The sequence below is a fragment of the Centroberyx gerrardi genome, chromosome 7 (assembly GCF_048128805.1).
Source record: "Centroberyx gerrardi isolate f3 chromosome 7, fCenGer3.hap1.cur.20231027, whole genome shotgun sequence".
NCBI classification, from domain to species: domain Eukaryota; kingdom Metazoa; phylum Chordata; class Actinopteri; order Beryciformes; family Berycidae; genus Centroberyx; species Centroberyx gerrardi.
Genome location: NC_136003.1, coordinates 16,339,311 through 16,359,230, shown reverse-complemented (window position 1 = coordinate 16,359,230; position 19,920 = coordinate 16,339,311). Strand labels below are relative to the sequence as shown.

The following is a 19,920-nucleotide window of genomic DNA, read 5'->3' as shown; positions in this document are numbered from 1 at the left end:
TTCTTAAAGGGGCAGTTCATGAAAACAGGCTGTACAGACTGTACAGGCTGACAGCAGCGCACTGCAGCAGGGCTTCCTCTCGTTACAGAAGCAGACAATTATATTTCCCTGTGCCATTCTCTGCATCTATAATATAAACAAATCTGGGATGTTAGGAGATCTACCTAAGCTACTATGCAATTGTTGGAATAACACACACTAAATAGGCTAATGAGGGGTCACGGCATGGTTCAGTGTGTGTGTGTGTGTGTGTGTGTGCGTGTGTGCGTGTGTGTGTGTGTGGAGGGAGGGGGGGTGCAAACTTGCTTACACTTCCTCATAAAGCTTGGCAAGAGTCAAGCACAGGTGTGTAGGTGAACGGAAAGATACAGACTAAAGTGCCCATGTCTGCATTATAATGCATTAATGCATTATACACCTCACTGATGAAAAGTAGCGCTGTTTGTCGGTTTCGTCATGGTTTATGATGAATTATTCCAAAGTGTAACAGGTAAAGCCAACCTTGTGCCTGAATAATTCATCCGGCGCGGAATAAATTATTGAAATATGCGCGACAATCAGCTGCGGCCGTCGGAAAAATATCAGACCCCGCTCTGGTCGACCAATCAGAGGAGGGGATTCAGGACACCTGCCGACTTTCAACCAATCGCACCAACACTTCCTCCATTTCCTGTTGTGGCGTCGGGAATTGGACGGAGCATTCCTCTGGTCCAGAATGGGAATTAAATGCCACTGCCGGGATGTTTATTAATAAGTTTGCATTTCACATCAAAAGGTGCATGAAAGAGCCTCAAACGTAAGTAGGCCATGTTTGAAAATCTCTTTATGTGCGTTACCTGCTGGGCTGCCTGTCCCGTGGAGATGTAAACAGCTTATAGCCGACTTTGCAGTGCAAGAATCCTTATACCTTAGCTACCTGTCTTATTGCGCTGACAGCATGCATCGCCTCCTGTTCATATCGTTTATTAACAGGCATATTGAATCTCTTTAAGCAAGGGCCATGGGTATCGGCTGTTGCACCTGATGTCATGACGCGTCTGTTGATATTCCCTTGACAACCGCGGATCGGATACCAAATATTCAGGTACTACTTGTTGTGTGTTAAAGAGCCCATAATGTTTTGATCCATTTTGTAAACAACATTGCGTGTGTGTAAAGCGCCACTGCAGTCTATGAGAAACCTAGAATTCATTCTTGCAGGCTTAAGAAAACTCTGCAGGCTAAATTTACCCCATCCCGTGCTGTTATTTATAGACAGCACACCTAGTGCATTCAATCTGTATTCAATTAGAAACTCCAAACGATTGTTTAGCGCCAGTGATTGCACATTTGTGTTTATAGGAGAGAGCGTTGTAAAAGGCCTGTTTGGACGGATGGCAGAGGACTGGTGGCAGCCAGGATATACTGTATGGCGGATTAGTATTAGCCTATGCTCTCTGTCCAACCAGTGAGTGTAAAGCCAGCCAGAATAAAGATAGGACTTCCGCTCAAACATTTCAAAATAAAACCCTTTATGTTGAAACTTTTTGTGTACCAGAGTGAAAATAAAGAATGCATTTAAGGATGAATCTGCAGTAAATGAAAATAATCTGTCCTCTAATAATCTTCTTATATTCATAGCCATAGACCTATTCAAGATACCAAATAAGGCTGCCAATAAAGACTCAAATATAAGGCAAGGCAAGGCAAGTTTATTTATATAGCACATTTCATACACAACGGCAATTCAAAGTGCTTTACATAAATAAAAGAAAAATAAAGACATAGGTGAAAGACGGTGCAAGAAGATTAAAAAGATCAAAAGATAAAGAAAAGTGAAAGTGCATTAAAGGATATATACCAGGATGCGTATATGTTGAAACTGTGCAGGTGTCTCTGCCCAGGCCCCATCATGCCCATCACGCTGCTGTGGGCGGTGGATGTGTACGGGAGGGTGTACAGCCTGTCCACTGCCAGCGGGCGCTGGGAGCGCGCCGACGACAAGCTGCTGGAGCTGAAGCGCGTCACCGCCGGGAAGGGGCGCAGCTGGGGCATCGGCTGTGATCACCATGTTTACCTCAACATGCTGCCCAGCGAGACCCCCATCCGCTACCGGGAGGAGACCTATGAGAACCAGGTAGGCTGTTCCCCACTGGGTCATTATAGCTGAATACAACTAAAAGTATGCCTTCTTGCAGCTTGTTTATCCTATTGCTGTTATGTATGTTTTAGCATCCATTCTTATCTTTTTATCTTGTGTTGCCTTCTTGTTCTTAGTTGTTTCAATTTAGAGTATGATGTCTGCATACTGTGAAAGCAATGTGTAAACTGTTATAAAAGTGCTATACAAATGAAGTTGATTATTACTTACAAAAACTAGGCTCAAACATTTTATTAAATGAAAATTTAAAAAAAAAAACTGGAGTGTGCGAGAAATAAATGAAACTAAACTAAAAGCATAATGATCAAAAATGAAGTATATAAAAATGAGTGAGAGCCACATCTACAAACATTACATTGCTACATATGAAACTCTGAAGGTATAGGAGTATTTTCCTTTTTTATCATTGGACACATGAATAGTGACTCAGGACACATTCTCCACATCCATTACGGTCAACATAATTAAAATATTAACTAAACTAAAACTAGCAAACCCCATTTGAAAACCAACTCAAACTAAACTAAATTGAACTCTATTTGAAAATAAATAAGTAAATAAATAAATAAATAGAAATGAAAACTAATGTAAATTGGAAAAAACTATTACTCCGTGATTACATATACATCCACTCTAAATTGTTAGACTGAAAAAACTGTTGTAGTATGTCGTTTGAAATGTGTTTTTTTTGTGATTTTACTGATAGGCTGTAGTGTTTTAAATAGATCGCTGTGTGCGTGGGTGATGCTGAGTTTCTGTGTGTGTCTTCAGAGATGGAACCCAGTGGACGGCTTCACCGACGTGCTGCTGCCCACCGACCGCTGGCCGTGGAGCGACGTGATGGGGATGAATCCCCAGCCGCTGCACAGCTTCCAGCTGCCCTGCCTCAGCTGGGAGTGGGAGGGAGACTGGTATGTGGACCAGAGCTGTGGAGGAGAACCCAGCCAGACAGGGGTGAGGGGCAGCACACACACACACACGCACACACACACACACACACACACACACACGCACACACACACTTCTTTCTTTCTTTCTTTCTTTGGTCACACTTTATTTGGATAGTCCAATGTTGATACTCAACTTCCTATCAAGTGACTATAATGTGTCACTAACAAGTCAGCTGAGTTTTAAGTGATTACCCATAACTGTGTGAAAAGTATCTATAGATATTCAGTGTCTGGGCTCGGGTTCCTTTTAGGATTAGGGTTAGGTTTACAAACAGGGTTAGGTTTAGGTTTAGGGTTAGGTGGTGGTCAGGGTTACGGTTACATAGAAATGCAAAAAATAGACAAGTGATACTTTGCTGAACATCTGCTTTTTGTCACCTGATAGTTTCTTTCTTCCTCTCTCAAACACACATGCATAAACAAGCTACTCATGCACCTTGCTACACACACTCAAACAAAACCACCATTGTCAGGTCTGTCTACAGCAAGCCATTTTAATATTTAATCACTTGAGCAAATTCAAATTATAGATACCTTTTATAACTGCTTCTAATTCCAGTCAGCATATCCATCTGTAATTTTGATTGAAATTTAAGCGAGGATCCTGTGTGTCTCTCCAGGGTTGGGAGTATGCAGTAGACTTCCCGGCCAACTTCTCCCCAGACAAGAAGTGGAACTCCTGTGTTCGTCGCAGGCGCTGGATCCGCTACAGGAGATACACAGCACAAGGCACCTGGGCCAAGGTGTGGACAGTCTCCGGTTATATCAGTCAACAATCAATAAAAACACACACATCCTACAGTAGGTAGTGTAGGTGAGCGCAGGTCAGATCAGAGCTGAGAGCGGCGTGTTTCTGGAACAGCAGAACATACTGTTGAGGCTTGTGAAGATGCTGTGGGCCTAATGCAGAGAAATGCCCACTTAATAACCTCAGTGACATATCTGCTCTCAGCCACCCACCATTTCTCTAACATTCAAGCCAAGTTCCTGTGTAAATGCTCCTCATAGTTTAGTAGGACAAGGGATTGTTACATCAGTAAATGTAGGCAGAGTGAATCAGGTGAAAGAAAAGATAAGAGCTTCCACAATGTATCATGAACACTCCCAGTATACTGAAAATTAGAATGTCAATCCTTTTATTTTTCTTTTATATTATTTCATTTTTGTACCACAAAGTTTTTTAAAACTTTTAAAAAAGTAGAAATTCTGCAGCATCTTGTGCAGACAACATGCTGCTACGCAAGTCTGTCCTAGAAGTGTGCTTGATATAAATTTTAAAACAATGACCAGCAACACACTTGGCAGCTCAAGCCATTTTACTACAGCAGGTTTTTGAAGTAGGTAATGCTAAAGAGTTACTTTTAATAAAGAATAACTTTGTAATGTAGTTACTTTTTAAGGTAAGTAACAAAGTAGGGTAACTAAATACTTTTAAATGTAACTTTCCCCAACACCAGCCACCAGGCCTTTTTACTGTAGCTGGTGGTAGTAAAAATGTCCATTTTAGCCAGTTACAGGCCCCGAATGTGACCGGTACATCAGGTTTTCTCTGTTGCTCTTCATCAGTGGTGGTTGACTGTCCGTCCCTCCCCAGATCCCCTTGGACCCCCCCAGGAAACCCCCCCTGCCGCTCTGTGACATCAGCTGTGGAGGCTGGGAGATGAGCGACCAGTCTGGGAGGTACCCCTACCTGTGGGGGGTGTCCCAGCAAGGACAGGTCAGTCCAGCTGAACATTAGAACATATTGAGTACACCCAACTCTTTCTCCAGGCTTACTGAGTGTGGCAGAGTTGGGGGTCGATTCACTTCCACTTCAGTTCAACATATAAATTGAAACTACAATGCACTCAGAAATGGGAGATGTTTAATTTCTCAAATTTTGTAGGAAAATGCCTCTAGCAATGGACATTTAGAAAAAAAAACAAATTTCATAGAAAATTCCCTTACTCAATAGCCTGAATTGAAAGTGAATTGACCACAACTCATACACACTTCAATCAATTCATTTCAATTATCTTCAGTTGAGCTTGGTTCAAATTCAACAAACATGTTGTCGCTGTCAAGTGAAAACCAATCTTGTTGATTTTCATATTTTAACTTCAAAAACCAATTGCATAAACTAAAAAATGCCTGGCAAGCTAAAAACAAGGTTGTTCCTCTTAGTTCCTGAAAAGTTAACATTTTGGAGATATCAGGTTTTCACCCAACAGCAATTTTACTCCCACAGGGCAATTTTCATGGCATACATTAAAAGCAAAATATGCACTATCCATATAAGCCTATTAGTCTAATTAGCACTGTTGAGATCACAGTATTGAGTGTACCCACCTCCTGTTCAGTGTATATTCACTTTCTCAGCTTTCTGTCCACACTGCTGTTGACCAAACACAGTTCACTTTTCGGTTTTGACCACTAGGGGGCAGCACGACTCCGTATCATTTACCAAGTCAAACTTGAAGCGACCTCTTGAGCCAGCTGAGTCCTGTCACTTTCCCAGTGCATCTGTGCAAATGTAAAACCATGCCAGGGATTCCTCAGCATACCACGCTCCAGCCAACAAGAGGAAGTAGAGGACTTTTAAAACTGAACGCTGTAATTTGAAGCAGGAGTTTGTCCCGCGAGGCTCTAGATACGGTTTCTAGAACAACACTGTAATTGTTATTGAATAATGACAATATGTAAATGTTCCTATATTTTAGCAATGCATTTCTAAATTCTTTAGGTTACATTCAAAATGGTAATATGCAGGCTCAATTCCCATGGTTTGATGTTCTGTGAATTAACTATAAAATGGGCTGTGTGGCTCACTTGCATTGACCTTCATATGCCTTTACTATGTACATACCATATTAAAGCCAGAGAGCATGTTACACACTACCAGTCAAGAGTTTGCACACACACATTATTCTGCCTTGATGGGAAGGCAAAGGCTTTGGAAAGAAATTCATACATAGGCATCAACTTCACTATTTATATTTGTCTAAAAAACAAATTTCAAGCATTTAAGCATAAGCCTTTAGATCAAAATGGCTTTAAGATAATGCAAAACATAGTACATTCAATCAGGTGAATCTAAACTTTTGACTGGTAGTGTACGTTATTCCACCAAGCCCCAGAAAAACATAGGACTCTATCTGTGCCCTGCAGGTGTGGTTCAGGGAGGGCATCCACCCTCGGGTCCCAGAGGGCTCCAGCTGGGAGGAGGTGGAAGTGCCCAAGGAGGTGGCCCAGATGTCGGCCGGTCCCGGAGACCTGCTGTGGGCCCTGCTGTGGGATGGGAACCTGCTGGTCCGCACCGGCCTCAGCCTGGACAGTCCCATAGGTCAGCAGTAACTGCAGTTCACCCTCTCCTCCCAAAATACATCCCCTCTAATGCTCGGCTAAGCTCTCAATTTTCTTTTCCCCGAGCACTTTGCTTTTACATGAACACAAATTCACTGTAAGCCTAGGAGCAAGTCTCATAGAATAGAATAGTACTCTTACAGAACAGGGCTTAAAATATCACATTTCACGGTGACAGCTTGTTTATTTGAGGTCTTGACTCAGTGTTGTGTAGTAAAGTAAACGTATAGCCCTTTCTCCTCCTGTCAGGTACGTCGTGGGTAGAGGTGGAACCCCCGGGGAAGGAGGTTGAAGCCCTTCATGTGGCTGTGGGAGTCAGTGTGGTCTGGGTGGTCACCAAGGACTACAAGGTGAATCAATACTCCTCACATCTTATTATACTCTGAAGTGTGGTGGTTCAGTGCGGTGGTGGTGAAATGTGTGTATCTACATGTGTGTGTGTGTGTCCAGGTTTGGTTCAGGCGTGGCGTGAACTCCCACAATCCTTGCGGCTCAGGCTGGATCAGCATCGGAGGGGAGATGATGATGGTGGACGTCGGACTCAATGACCAGGTAGAGAGATTTCTATTGCGCGTTTCAGTATCACAGCCTGGGCCTAGTCACATTTCTATCATCCACTTGAAGGGAAAATCAATCCAAAACCAACTTAATATGTCAATTTTGTTTATGTACTAAAATATCACTATTGTGCATGTAACATGGATTTATTGCAGCTAGTGAGGTTGGGCTTTAGAAGTCAAAAAACACTCGAGTACGAGTACAAAGTCTATGCCATTTGAACCCACCTTCAGTTCCAAACACCATATCTACTCTATATTCTTTCCAGGGGAGATGGAGCAAAGTAAAACATAGGATTTGATAAGGATTAGATGAGGTCATAACATTTCACTTCTCGCCTCTCTAGATTTGTTTTGTCAGTGAAATTTAATCTTGAATCTTACAATGATTTTTTGTAGTACCCTAGTATTTTTCCTTTAACCCAGTCTCCAGCCTGTCTCCCCCCCAGCCTCTGTGCTCCTGGCTCTGCTCGTACCCCTCTGACCGATTCACATTACCCTCGCTTTGGATTTGGTTTCAGGCCAAGCCAGATCAGGGCCGGGGCTGGCGGGGAAAGTCTTGGCTCTATAACCCACTGCTGAGTCTTATAGAGTGGACTTTGCTAGCTCTGCAAACCCTTGTCTCTCACCTCGTTCCCCTCTGTAACCCCCCCCTCCCCCTCCAACCCCTCCCCCCTTCTACCTCTCAGCCTCTAGCCCGGGCCCCTTGGCTGCCTTGTAATGCGAGAAGCCAGCCGTTCCTGCCAATGCCCTGGCACTAGCACCCCAGGCCCAGCCTTATATATCATCGGACTATATTCCTACTGGCCTGACATATGGGAGACTCCCTAATTAGAAGCTGGCCAAGCCATCGTCATCACATCCCATATTTCATATTTCAGGCCTGCGGTTATGGATATGGCTTGTTAGGTGGTGGGCGCCAGTTGTTACAGTATATGGCCTTATAAAGTAGCAGTTGCTGGTGTCCCACTAGTGCCTCCCATGGATCCTACAAGACTGAATACAATTTAATTTAATTTGATAGTTATGGAGGATTATGGCCACATTTATCCTAATGGGCTTTCATGATGTTATTGAATTTCATGCTTGTAATTACTGAGTGAGAGTAAATTTATTCAATGGCTCAATAAAGTCAATATATGACATGAGCTGAGGTTATGACAGGTGTGTGTGTTTGTGTGTGTGTGTGTGTGTGTCAGCAGCGTGTATACATTTGTTATGTGTGTGTGTGGGTGTGTGCCTGTTTAATTCACCTCTGTTGTTCTGCTCCATTGCTTCCTTCTATCTGTGTGTCAGGTGTGGGCGGTTGGTGAGGACCGGGGCCTGTATTTCAGAATAGGCGTTACCCCGTCTGAACCAAGTGGGAACGGCTGGATCCCTGTTTCTGCCCAATGGGGCAGTCGCAAAGAGATTGCTCCGCCCAGGTCTGCAATATTAATAATTCAGTTGAACCTTGTCATATGATGTATCCACCGAGTACACAAAAGACAGGCATTTTTAATGACATTGACTGACAAGCCAAATCCAGGTAAAAGCTTTGTTCCCTCATTAGTTTCACCTATAAAAACTTAGAATTAGAAAGGTGTACCTAATATTTAGTGCACTGTGTATATGTGTCCATTATTTCTTATAGTGGTTCTGTGTGTATATGTGTTTTGTAGGAATGACTGCGAGTTTGGTGGCCAGATGACCGAGGCTTCCCAAGGCTCAGTCCTGAGCTGCACCGACTCAGACTCGGAGTTAGGCCTTACTGACCCACCAACCAACACGACTAATGCCCCAGCCCTAGAGGCAGCAGACCCCTCTGTCGTGCCCCTAGGGGCAGCCGACACGCCTACGCCTCCCCTCGAGGCAGAGGACGCCCCCTCGGCCGCCCAAGGGGACGCCCCCAAACCCTTCATCCCCGCCAGCGACAGCTTCATCACCAGCCTGGTCTCAGACCGGGAGAAAACCTCCACGCCCCAACCGTCCATCGCAGAGGCACCCCAGGTAGAGAGCGGAGAGCCCTCCCCGGCCCCGGTACTCCCTACCCCGGAGGCGGCGGGCCAGGAGGATCCCTGGAGCAACGTGGATCTGGAGGGGGCGGAGGCGGCCCGAAGGAGGAGGATTTCGCTGGGTGATGGCGGCGCTGCGGCCACCTACGCCCTGGGCCTGGAGACCCCTCAGGGGGTCGGGGAAGAGGACGGGCCGGTGTGGGCCTGGATCTCCGGTGGAGGCTGCGATGTGGACGCGAGCTCGCAGATCAGCTGGCTCAGTCCCACAGGTAGCATATGGACAAACCGTGTTCAGTGATTTAAGGTTTTATATAGTCACATACACTACCAGTCAAAAGTTTGGACACACCTGATTGAATGTATTACGTTTTTCATTATCTAAAAGCCATTTTGATCTAAAGGCTTATGCTTAAATGCTTAAAATTAGTTTTTTTAGACAAATATAAATAGTGAAGTTGATACATATGTATGAATTTCTTTCCAAAGCCTTTGCGTTTCCATCAAGGTAAAGGGCGGCTACTTTAAAGAATCTAAAATATAAGATAGTTTTGATTTGTTTTGACACTTTTTTGGTCACTGCATAATTCCATTTGTGTTATTTCATAGTTTTGATGTCTTTACTATTATTCTAAAATGTGAAAAATAGTAAAAATAGTAAAAGCTTTTGACTGGTAGTATTAAAAAATAACAGCCATAGCAAAATTTGGAGGTGAGATGACGGCTTATGAAGCATCTCATTAAAAGACACTTCATTTAGAAAGTGGGGTTATGTTCGCACAAAGTGAAACACATCCCGCTATCAATACAGTATCTGTTATATATCGATCTCGTCTGAATGTTTACAACTGTACACTGTGTGTCTCTGTGGTGTGTTTGGATTGTTACATGTGTAGAGATATACCTGTTGTCTCTATGTCTGCCTGTCTGCCTGCCCGTCTGTCTGACTAGTGTGTCTGTCTGTCAGGCCCTCTCACCAGCTCCCTGTCGCTGACTCCTGTCCAGTCAGCAGCCTGGAGCGAACAGCAGCAGCAGCAGGAACACCGAGAGGAGATCAACAAGAAACCGCTGGAGAGGAGCAACGTAAGACTGACTCTCCCCTGACTCTTTACATGTGACTCTGTGACTCTCTTTCCCTGTATTTGACACTATTTGTCCCTCTGTTTCTGTCTGCCCCCACCCTCCTCCAGTCGGTGTGGGTGCGTAAGGGTGCGCTGCGCTGGTGGAGGGACTGGAAACCTCAGCGCTGGGTGGATGTGGGTGTTGCTCTGGAGCAATCTACCAACTCTGAAGGCAGGAAGGACAGCATTTTCTTCGTCTACTACACCCAGTATGACGAGAGGAAGGTTGGTGATGCTGTCAGGTCGTTTGCCCTTCAATTTGCCCCCTGATGTCATCCCTCCAAAGCTTCTAAAACAGGTCCTTGGTGCCGTTGGGACAGATATTTTATCAGTTGTTAATAGCTCCCTGGTTCTTTCCCTATTGGTTTTAAACATGCCCTGGTCCAGCCTTTTTTGAAGAAACCCACTTTAGATCCTCTTGTTCTTAGCAATTTTAGACCTATTTCAAAACTATCCTTTTTATCCAAGGTTTTAGAGAAAGTAGTTTCCTCTGAGCTAATTGCTTTTATGAATAACAACATTTTTGAGGAATTTCAATACAGTTTTAGAGCCCTCCACTACTGACTGCCAATGCTGGGGATTGCTCTTTTTTGTTTTAATCCCTCTTGATCTTAGCGCTGCCTTTGATAGAAGATTTATTATCAGTTTATTTTATCATTGTGTCTTCGTCACTGTTGATGGTTTTGGTTGTTTTATTGTTTTCCTTGTATGTTGTTCTGTGAAGCACTTTGCAACCTTGTTTTGAAAAGTGCTCTATAAATAAAGTTGTTATTATTATTCTTATTAAGGGTTGAAGTTGGAGACATGGCAGCAAATTCTTAGACGGCCCACGGCTAGCATTACCTCATGTATCTCATTGACTAGACAGGTGACACAACTGGGGCGACTGGGTGGCCCGGTAGCTATCCTGTCACAGAAAGGTCAAAGTTCAATCTCAGCAACAACCAGTGTGTGTCCATCAGCAACCATGTGACCTGCCGAAGTGTCATTGAGTGACACACCTGCTCACTTATTTTAAGTTACTCTGGATAAGTGTCAGATAAATGCAGAAAAGTGAATGTAAAATGTCTACTCACAACTGTCATTTGTTACTTATAGTGTCTCTCTCTCTCTCTCTCTCTCTCTCTCTCTCTCTCCATTCTCGTTCTCCTTCTCCCTCTCTCTCAGTACCTTCATGTGTTTATAAATGAGGTGACGGCGCTGGTTCCAGTGCTCAGGGACTGCCACTATGCCTTTGCTGTGTATACAGCCCAAAGGACCAAACAGAGGTGGCCTCTGGTCCTGGCAGCACAAACTGAGAAGGACATGAACGACTGGGTAACACACTGTAACGCTGAAAAGAAACTAATTAAAAAAAAAAGCTAATTTCATGTTCGCGAGAATTACACAGCCAGTCTCTAGTATTTAACGTAGAATACATTACTGACTACACTCCTTGTCTCTGAGGCTTGTCTCTCCTGTGTATTCAGTTGTCCCTGTTGTGTGAGTGTTGCTGTGAGTGCCGAGGGATCAGGGGTCCTCCGTCCAGACAGGCCCTGTGGTCCACCACCTCCAAAGGAGACATCATGGTCCATGAGCCCTCCTACTCCCTGGAGGCTCCTGCACACACACTGGCCTGTGACCTCATGTGAGACTGATGCCCAGTGGTGGAACCTGTCTGTCTATCTGTTTTTATTTATTCTCTCTCTCTCTGGTGGTCTTGGCCCAGTCTCCCATTAGCTTCTTTGTGTTTACATTGTCTTAATTCTGTTACAAGCCAATAGACGAACACAGTATTGAACCAGTTTTTGGGAAACTGGTCCCTGCTCTATCTCTTTCTCCACAGTTTTCAGTTGTTAAAACACAAACTCTTGCATGCCCCACTATTGCATTGGTGCCAGTACTCAAGTCATCTCATCCTTTTGTCTGGTCTCTTCTTCACACTGTACACACTCAAACCATCAACAACAAACTAACAAGAATAACATCATCTGAATTTCTTTATCGCTAACATGCTAACATATCATTCAGCCTGGTGAAAGTGTTTTCTTATGTGGGTATTATTTGTGTCGTTAATGTACCAACTCTCACATAGTGTGTGTGGTGGCAGTCTGTCTTCCTGTGCTGAAGTGTGTGCTAACAATAATGTGGCTAACGCTGGGTGCTCCCGCTGTGTGGTGCTGCAGGTTCTGGCGGCAGGTCCCGGGCCACCTGCGCTGTGTAGAGTCTAACAGTCTGGGGCTGGTGTGGGGCATCGGGTGGGACGGCACCGCCTGGGTCTACAGTGGGCGCTATGGGCAACAGCCCACCCCGGGTAAACATGTACCCATATGTACCCACTGCCTTAAAGGAACGGTTCACCCCAAAATGAAAAATCAGTCATTATCTAGATTATGTAACCCCATATCAGTCGAAACTCCACTGAAGGTAACAGGGACATCTTGTTACAGCTCTAAAAAAAAAAGCATAAAATGCCCAGCAGATTTCCCCAAACATCTTGTGCAGCATAATCCAAGTGTTTTGTAGCCAAACGATTGCACTGTGGGTCCAAGTGCAATATTTACCTCATTATCTCCCCTACTTTCCTTCAGTAGATAATGACTGAATTTACATTTTGGAGTGAACTATTGCTTTTTTCCCCCGCTTAATCTCTCTCTATCAGCCCTTGGCCACAATCTATTCCTTACTGATGAATCCCTTGAGTTGATTCTTGATAAAACTTTTGATGGATCCTTTAAATGCATTTTATTTATCAATGGCCCTTGCCTCTTAAATATTTCTTAATGTATTCACTATGCATTTCATAACATTCCCAATTAAATGAATTGATTTGCAAACACGCAAGGGAGAATTAATCCACTTAATTTATTGCTAACAGCTTGCTACTCCGGTGTGTAATTGCTTGAGCATGGTTCAAGACTTTGCCATCTGTTGCAATTATAGAGATTTATATGCACACATACCCACACACACATCTTACAAATACAGACTTATATGCATAGAATATTAGCATGGGTGGTGTATTTATTGCAGGAGATGCGGGTCAGACGCACCCACAGACCGATGTCAGGAGTGTGCACGTGTACGAGAATCAGAGATGGAACCCTATGACTGGATATACAGACAAGTAGGACCACTTCGTGTTTTGTACACAGTATACAAAAGCCACAGTTCAGCGATCTTTGCAGTTACGTGTGTTAAAAGGCTGTCGACAGACTAGTCCACAAATACAGCCTGTGTTTGTGTGTCACTCCTCCAGAGGTCTTCCTACAGACCGGCCTATGTGGAGCGACGACAGCGGGCTGAAGGAGTGCACCAAAGGCAACACACACCCTCCTTCCCCTCAGTGGTCCTGGGTAGGTGGTGTCCTAAGTAGAAATCCAACATAACACGCATTTCATTTTCTGTTTCGCTATAAGCTAATTCTGCCCCATCAACCTCCTTTCCTCCCAGGTGACAGAGTGGGCCGTGGACTACAACGTCCCAGGAGGGACGGACAAAGAAGGCTGGCAGTATGCTGCAGACTTCCCTGTGTACGTAACAAAGAAACTGTGTCGCAGCATGTTGTCTTGTGATAATTCAGCAGAGTGAGAGAGAGGTGTGAGGCTTGCAGTGGTGGAAAAAGTACTCAAATCCTTTACTTAAGCAAAAAAAGCAATACAATAATGGAAAAATACTTCATTAAAAGTAAAAGTTCTGCATTCAAACATTTAATTAAGTAAAAGTATAAAAGTATTAGCAGTAAAAGGTACTTAAGGATCAAAAGTAAAAGTACTCATTCTGAAGAACGATCCCTTTCAGAGTGTTAAATTATTGAAGCATTAACCTGTAAGAAGTATTTTATTGTTGTAGGTCTAACTGCTCCATATACTGTTGGGAGATTTAAACTCTAACAATGCAACATATTTTATGAGCTTATCGTATATTTTGCATGTAAAACCTTATTCTGCAAAGTAACTAGTAACTACAGCTTTCAGATAAATGTAGCAGAGTAAAAAGTATAAAGTCTCACAAAATGGAAATACTCAAGTAAAGTGTCAGTACCTCAAAATTGTAATTACATTACTTGAGTAAATGTATTTAGTTACTTTCCACCTCTGGAAGCTTGTCTGATTTATCTCTTTCATACAGGACATTCCACGGCCACAAGACCATGAAAGACTTTGTTAGACGCAGAAGATGGACGAGGTATACACACACACACACACACACACACACACACACACACATTTCATTTTCTGTTTTCTATAACTCACATCCTTCTCAAACATTGAAATGATCACATCCAGGAGGTGTAAGATCACACTGAGAGGCCCGTGGCAGCAGGTCCCACCCATCCCTCTGAGTGACATCTCGGTGATGCCGTGCCTGGCCCAGAGCCAGATGGAGCAGGTCCCTGTCTGGGCCCTCAGCGACAAGGGGGACGTCCTGTGCCGGCTGGGGGTCAGCTCCCAAAACCCTGCGGTGAGGAACACGTAAAAAAAAAACTCTCTTTTCTGACAGTACTGTACACTTTACAGTTACTTTAAGAGACTTTCAATGCCCTTACAGTATTCCCGAGATCTTAGAATGATAATGTAAGAGAGAAGTGCAAGGAAAACAATAACAATATGACCTAAGGAGAAAGGTAGAAGGGACTTTTTGTTATTTTTCATGAGAACAGATTAGTAGAGGAGTAGAGGAGGAAGAGGAAATAAATAGATGAGCCAGCACCCTACAGTGGATGTTCTTTAAAGCCCTTGACTCAAGCTCGTCGTTGAAATCTTTTTCATCTGTCCATTTCATTTGAATTCCTTTGAAGTTCTCTTTCAGTTTGCCTCTCTCATTTGTACTTGACCACAAGCACATCATGTTTATTTTGATCAACAAAACCACTTCCTAACTCCAGTGTGTCTGATCCCATAGGGCAGTTCCTGGCTCCACGTGGGAACCGACCAGCCCTTTAAGTCCATCTCCATCGGTGGAGCCAACCAGGTGTGGGCCATCGCCAAGGACGGAGCCGTGTTCTACAGAGGATCTGTGTCCCCCCAAAGCCCTGCAGGTCAGTCAATATGATGTGATGTATTTCATTACATTATATCATATCATGATTTATTTCATTACATATAATACACATTACATTTGCCACTCTGCCTATCCTCACTTGAGTGTATTTAATTACATCATATCTGCAAGAAAAAGAATCAAAATGTTCAAATAGAAATCTGTAATGTATAAACATTGCATGCCTGTCATGCATGCAGCATGTGAAGTCAATAGAGGTTTAATTCTGAAACAAGGCAACAGTAAACATGTCGTCCCCCATGAATTATGTGCTCTCCCTTTGGGCCAATCAGTAACAGGTCAGCAAATGTTGTAGCGCATGCCTTAGGCCAATCTGTGCAATTTTAAAAATAGCCAGAATGGAGCAGTGAGACACATCATTCCCTTAAATTTTGTGAAAATGTGATTAGCAGCATCAGCGATATTGTGACATACAGAGCGCCCCTCCTTAGGCCAAATGGTGTAATTTTAAAAATGCCGGAATGGAGCAATGACACGCATCATTCCTTGAGTCAGTGGCGTCCGAGATATTGTGCGTGACGGACAGATGGATGGACGAATGGACAAGGGCCGACCCATAGTCCCTCCCATGATTTCATCATAGGGGACAATCATCTGATTATTCAGTATATGAATGACCCCTAATGTTACACCCACTGCAGGCAGTAGTAGACCGAACAGAGCAAAACTTCATCCAGAGCTCTTGTCCCTCTGCAGGAGAATGCTGGTACCACATCCCCTCTCCCCCCAGGCAGACCCTCAGACAGCTGTCTGTGGGCAGGACCTCTGTCTTTGCTGTGGATGAAAACAGTGAGTAGCCATTCACATTAGCTGTGTTTTTTTATTATTTTATCAGAACCAAGGAATGCACATACAATTTTCCTTTAAAATGAAAGATCATGAATTAAGAGTAGATAAATATTATTGGCATTATTAGTAGTACTCTCTCTCTCTCTCTCTCTCTCTCTCTCTCTCTCTAGGTAACCTGTGGTACAGACAGGGCCTCACCCCCAGCTACCCTCAGGGTTCGGCCTGGGAGCTCATCTCCAACAACGTCACCAAGGTTTCTGTGGGACCGCTGGACCAGGTCAGTGTTACTGCAGCCTGCTAGCCTCCATCTTAGCTCCTTGTTCCTCTAACACTGGCTGGTCCGTCTTACCTCTGACCCTGGTTAGACAGTCAGATGTAGTACAGACAACCTGGAGCATGCCCAGTGTGAAATGCAGCCGATAAAAAACCATCCACTGCTGGCGTGTGGCTCAGTGTTGTTGTCTGCTGCAGGTGTGGATCATAGCAGATGGGGTTCCAGGTTTCCCCGGCGAGATGCCTGGAGCTGCCTGCCACAGGCTGGGGCTGGGACCCATGCAGCCCAAGGGCCAGTCCTGGGACTATGGTATAGGGGTGAGTCTCTCATCATTCTATCGCCTTCCCTAATTCACATTGCATAAACAACCCATGCTTCTGTCTTGTTCATTTAAACAAAAAACTCTTCTACCTTTTCTTCCTTATTTCTTTGCCCATTTTATGCTTTTTTTTTTATTATACATGATCATAACATTGCCAATGTTACTTTAGGTTCCTCTGTGTATTGCTGCTTTAGTTACCAATTCACAGTGCACCCAAGAATGGTGTGTGTAGTCCAAGAAAAGTGTTTCTCCCAGAAATGTTCTTCATGTGGTAAAAAAACAGCAAAGTCAGATTATGTGACATGACTTGTATTGAAATCAATAAATGATGGGTTTTTGTTGTTTTTTTGTTAGTGTGGCAGCTCCTCTCACTGGGGTATTCAATGGTAGCAGAAACAGTGTAGTGTACAGTGCATTTACAGTGATGTATGTGTGTTTGACCTGCAGGGAGGATGGGAGCACCTCAGCGTGAGGGGGAACTCGACAGAGGCTCCTCGCCCGCCCCACCCGGCTCCTGCTGGCCTCCCTCGCAGCCCCCTCCCCTCCAGGCCCAACACACAAGTGAATGGGAACGCTGTGGGTGTGTAGGAGCCTCCCACCTCCTCCGCTCCTTCTCCCCCAGCCCTGTTTGTGCCTGGTTCCACATCTGTCTCCTCAGAGCCCCCCCCCCAGGCCCTTATCCCTTCATGTAAAGGGACTGCACAATCATACCACTGAGTTTATATCTTTTGGTTGGATTTGGCACACGATCGATGGATGAATGTTACTCCCTGGCTCGTCTCCCAGGCGGAAATCATGTCGATATGCAGTGATGAGAAAGGAGGAAAGAGAGCTCGAGGGCATTTCGGTGTAACGGATCTTGATGTATGGTGGGATAGAATTTAAAAGGTGACAGTGCATGTGTTTGCTCTTCTTAGGCTTTGGCTACTGGGGTGTCTTTGGGATCTAGCAATAGCTTTTATTCATCCACACAATATTCTGTAAAAACCTAAGAGGGGAGGGATTTAGGTGAAGGGCTTAGGCTTGGGTACCTAACTGATTTCTCTTCACACACACACACACACACAATCCCACTGTAGCTTAAATGGTCTTGGTTTGTAGAATCTAGTTTGTTGTTTTGTTTGTTTTTTTTGTCTGATTTGCCTGATTGACATACATTTTCACCTGCATGCGATTTTAAATTATGAATATATTTATTACGTATTTATTTGTTGAATTTTGTTTCTCCATATGTTTTGGCCTGTTCCATGTTTGCGATGGAGTGTTTTTCTCCCGTATTGTTAAGATAAGCATTCCTAATATTGTGGGCTTCCACAAAAAAAACTGGCAAAATGTGTTATTCATACTATATTGAAATATATGACTCTTTTATTACAAATGAAGGCATTGGAAAACATGGGGAAAAAAATCAACTGCAACTCTTCAATTCTTTGCCGGATAATACCTCTCTCTCCTCCTGCAATAAAAGTTTTTTCCTGTTACTATTATGTCCATACAGATACCGCTATGACCATGCTATGACCATGACTGTTGAAACTGTGCACAGCAGGATCGAATGTCACCATGACTTGACATCCTTCTTACAAGGGCATTGAACTGTGAAATAAAACTCTAAAACTCCTTTCAGACTCCTCATATTGTCTCACAGGAGCTGTTGGGCAGCCTCAAAGTCATCAGCTGCAAACAGAAGAGTGAAAATGAAAAGTTTTGTTCCAAAAATGAAACCTACTTTGATAAAATGATTCCTGGGATGAAAGTAAAACTAATTATGGAAACATTCATTAGCTATTTCAAGACATTTACCTGTACAATAGCAACTTTTTGAGAAGTGACTTGTCTATATTTTTGTAGTATGAGTGATGAATTTTGACGAGATTTGATTACATTTTTTCTGACATAAACCCCAACTGCAGGTTTTATTGACTCTTGGGCCCAAATCTGCTTTAAGGTTTGTTATGCTATTTTAAATCAAATAGCATAAATCTGATGTACTAACAGCACACAGGGCATTTGCACTTGGGTCTATTGTGCATGGACTTTGTTCTAAAGAAACCTAGCCCATGTATAATGTTATTCTGCCTTGTAATCCAATTGAACACACAGCGCGCACACCAAATGCAGGCATGTTCAGGTAAAAGCACACACAGGCATATGTACTTGTTCATTTATTTACACTTCATGTACATGCCTGTTATTCATTCTCACACAGATATTAGAGACAACATAAGTGAAAGTCCATTTGGCTTTGGTAGGATGGGGATTAGCTGTTCAACTAACTGAGACCAACTTCTTGATTTCTTGGGCCGGTCGCCAGCTGTCGGCACCTACTGGCCCGTCCAAAAGTGGGTCAATCTGGATTCCTTCCTTCTTTGCCCTTTTGCAAAGGAGCAGGGTTCAGTCTCCATGACCCCGTCCCTTTCTGTGTGGAGTTAGCATGTTGCCCCTGTGTTTGCGTGGGTTTCCTCCCACATTCTAAAGACTTGCAAGTCAGGTGGATTGGAGACTCTAAATAACTTATAGGTGTGAGTGTGGGCACCAAGAAGACAAGCAGTCGCTGAGCCATCAGCTAATGGGGATCCCATTGATTACTAGAGATGGGTAGGCCTATGGTTAATGGTTCATGCTCTGTGGGACCCCAGCTGGTAGTGCAGAGGCTTTGTTTGTGGCATCCTTTGCGTTGGTTGGCCTTATATTTGTAATGAATTATTAATAGTGTTCATTTCCCTTACAAAATAGTTTGCATATGTGAGGCTAATGGTGCCTGCACTTGTAGATCTAGACCTTGCTGTTATCATCAACTGTAGCATATCATCAGCATCTACATTTTGTTTTAGAGCTGTGCCAGCACACCTGCTGCACACTAAGTGTGAAACACTTGAGTAATGTCCCGATTATGCCAGCTCATCTGAGCCAGAATGTTATACTTGACACTGAGGATTCAGGGAAATGTTCACATTAGTTTTCGTTACCGTGTCTTTTTTCCTTCAGTGAAGTTTGTTGGGGTAGGCACAGCAGTTGTTTCAGCTGTATGCCCTGAAGTAACCCTCTAACCCTTTCCAGATAGTCTACTACAGATGATACAGCTGCCGCACATGTTCTTCTGTCCTTTCCATTTGCTGAACTGAAGTGTTCCTAACAGTACTCTCATTAGCTTGAAGGAAGTTGACAATAAAAGTATACCTTTGTTTTGTCAAGAACCAGCTTCTGACAGGCAGCAAGTGTCACTCTGGCAGTCGAACAGCTCCACAGAAAAGGTTGCCACCCCGATGGAGCAGACTCATACTTTAGCAGCTGTAGCGGATGCTCCCACAACCAGCCTCTTTATCTTTGAGCTTAGTCCTATCACCACCATCAGGCCAGGAGCTTTCACTGCCTCCCCTCAGACTTATCT

General features: G+C 43.8%; 1 protein-coding gene across 1 annotated transcript; it reads left to right on the top strand.

The window, feature by feature from the left end:
* Positions 1–992: 992 nt before the first annotated feature.
* tecpr1b (tectonin beta-propeller repeat containing 1b) lies at positions 993–18,150 on the top strand. The gene is made up of 25 exons (XM_071921193.2): positions 993–1,084; positions 1,884–2,116; positions 2,912–3,094; positions 3,711–3,833; positions 4,685–4,807; positions 6,238–6,412; positions 6,682–6,782; positions 6,883–6,984; positions 8,286–8,413; positions 8,651–9,252; positions 9,948–10,063; positions 10,171–10,326; positions 11,269–11,418; positions 11,571–11,728; positions 12,267–12,394; positions 13,114–13,207; positions 13,340–13,436; positions 13,534–13,613; positions 14,212–14,268; positions 14,370–14,544; positions 14,986–15,121; positions 15,841–15,933; positions 16,104–16,210; positions 16,405–16,524; positions 16,977–18,150. The coding sequence occupies exons 2-25, from the start codon at positions 1,892–1,894 to the stop codon at positions 17,115–17,117; spliced, it is 3,570 nt and encodes a 1,189-aa protein (XP_071777294.2). The 5' UTR covers positions 993–1,084; positions 1,884–1,891; the 3' UTR covers positions 17,118–18,150.
* Positions 18,151–19,920: the final 1,770 nt, after the last annotated feature.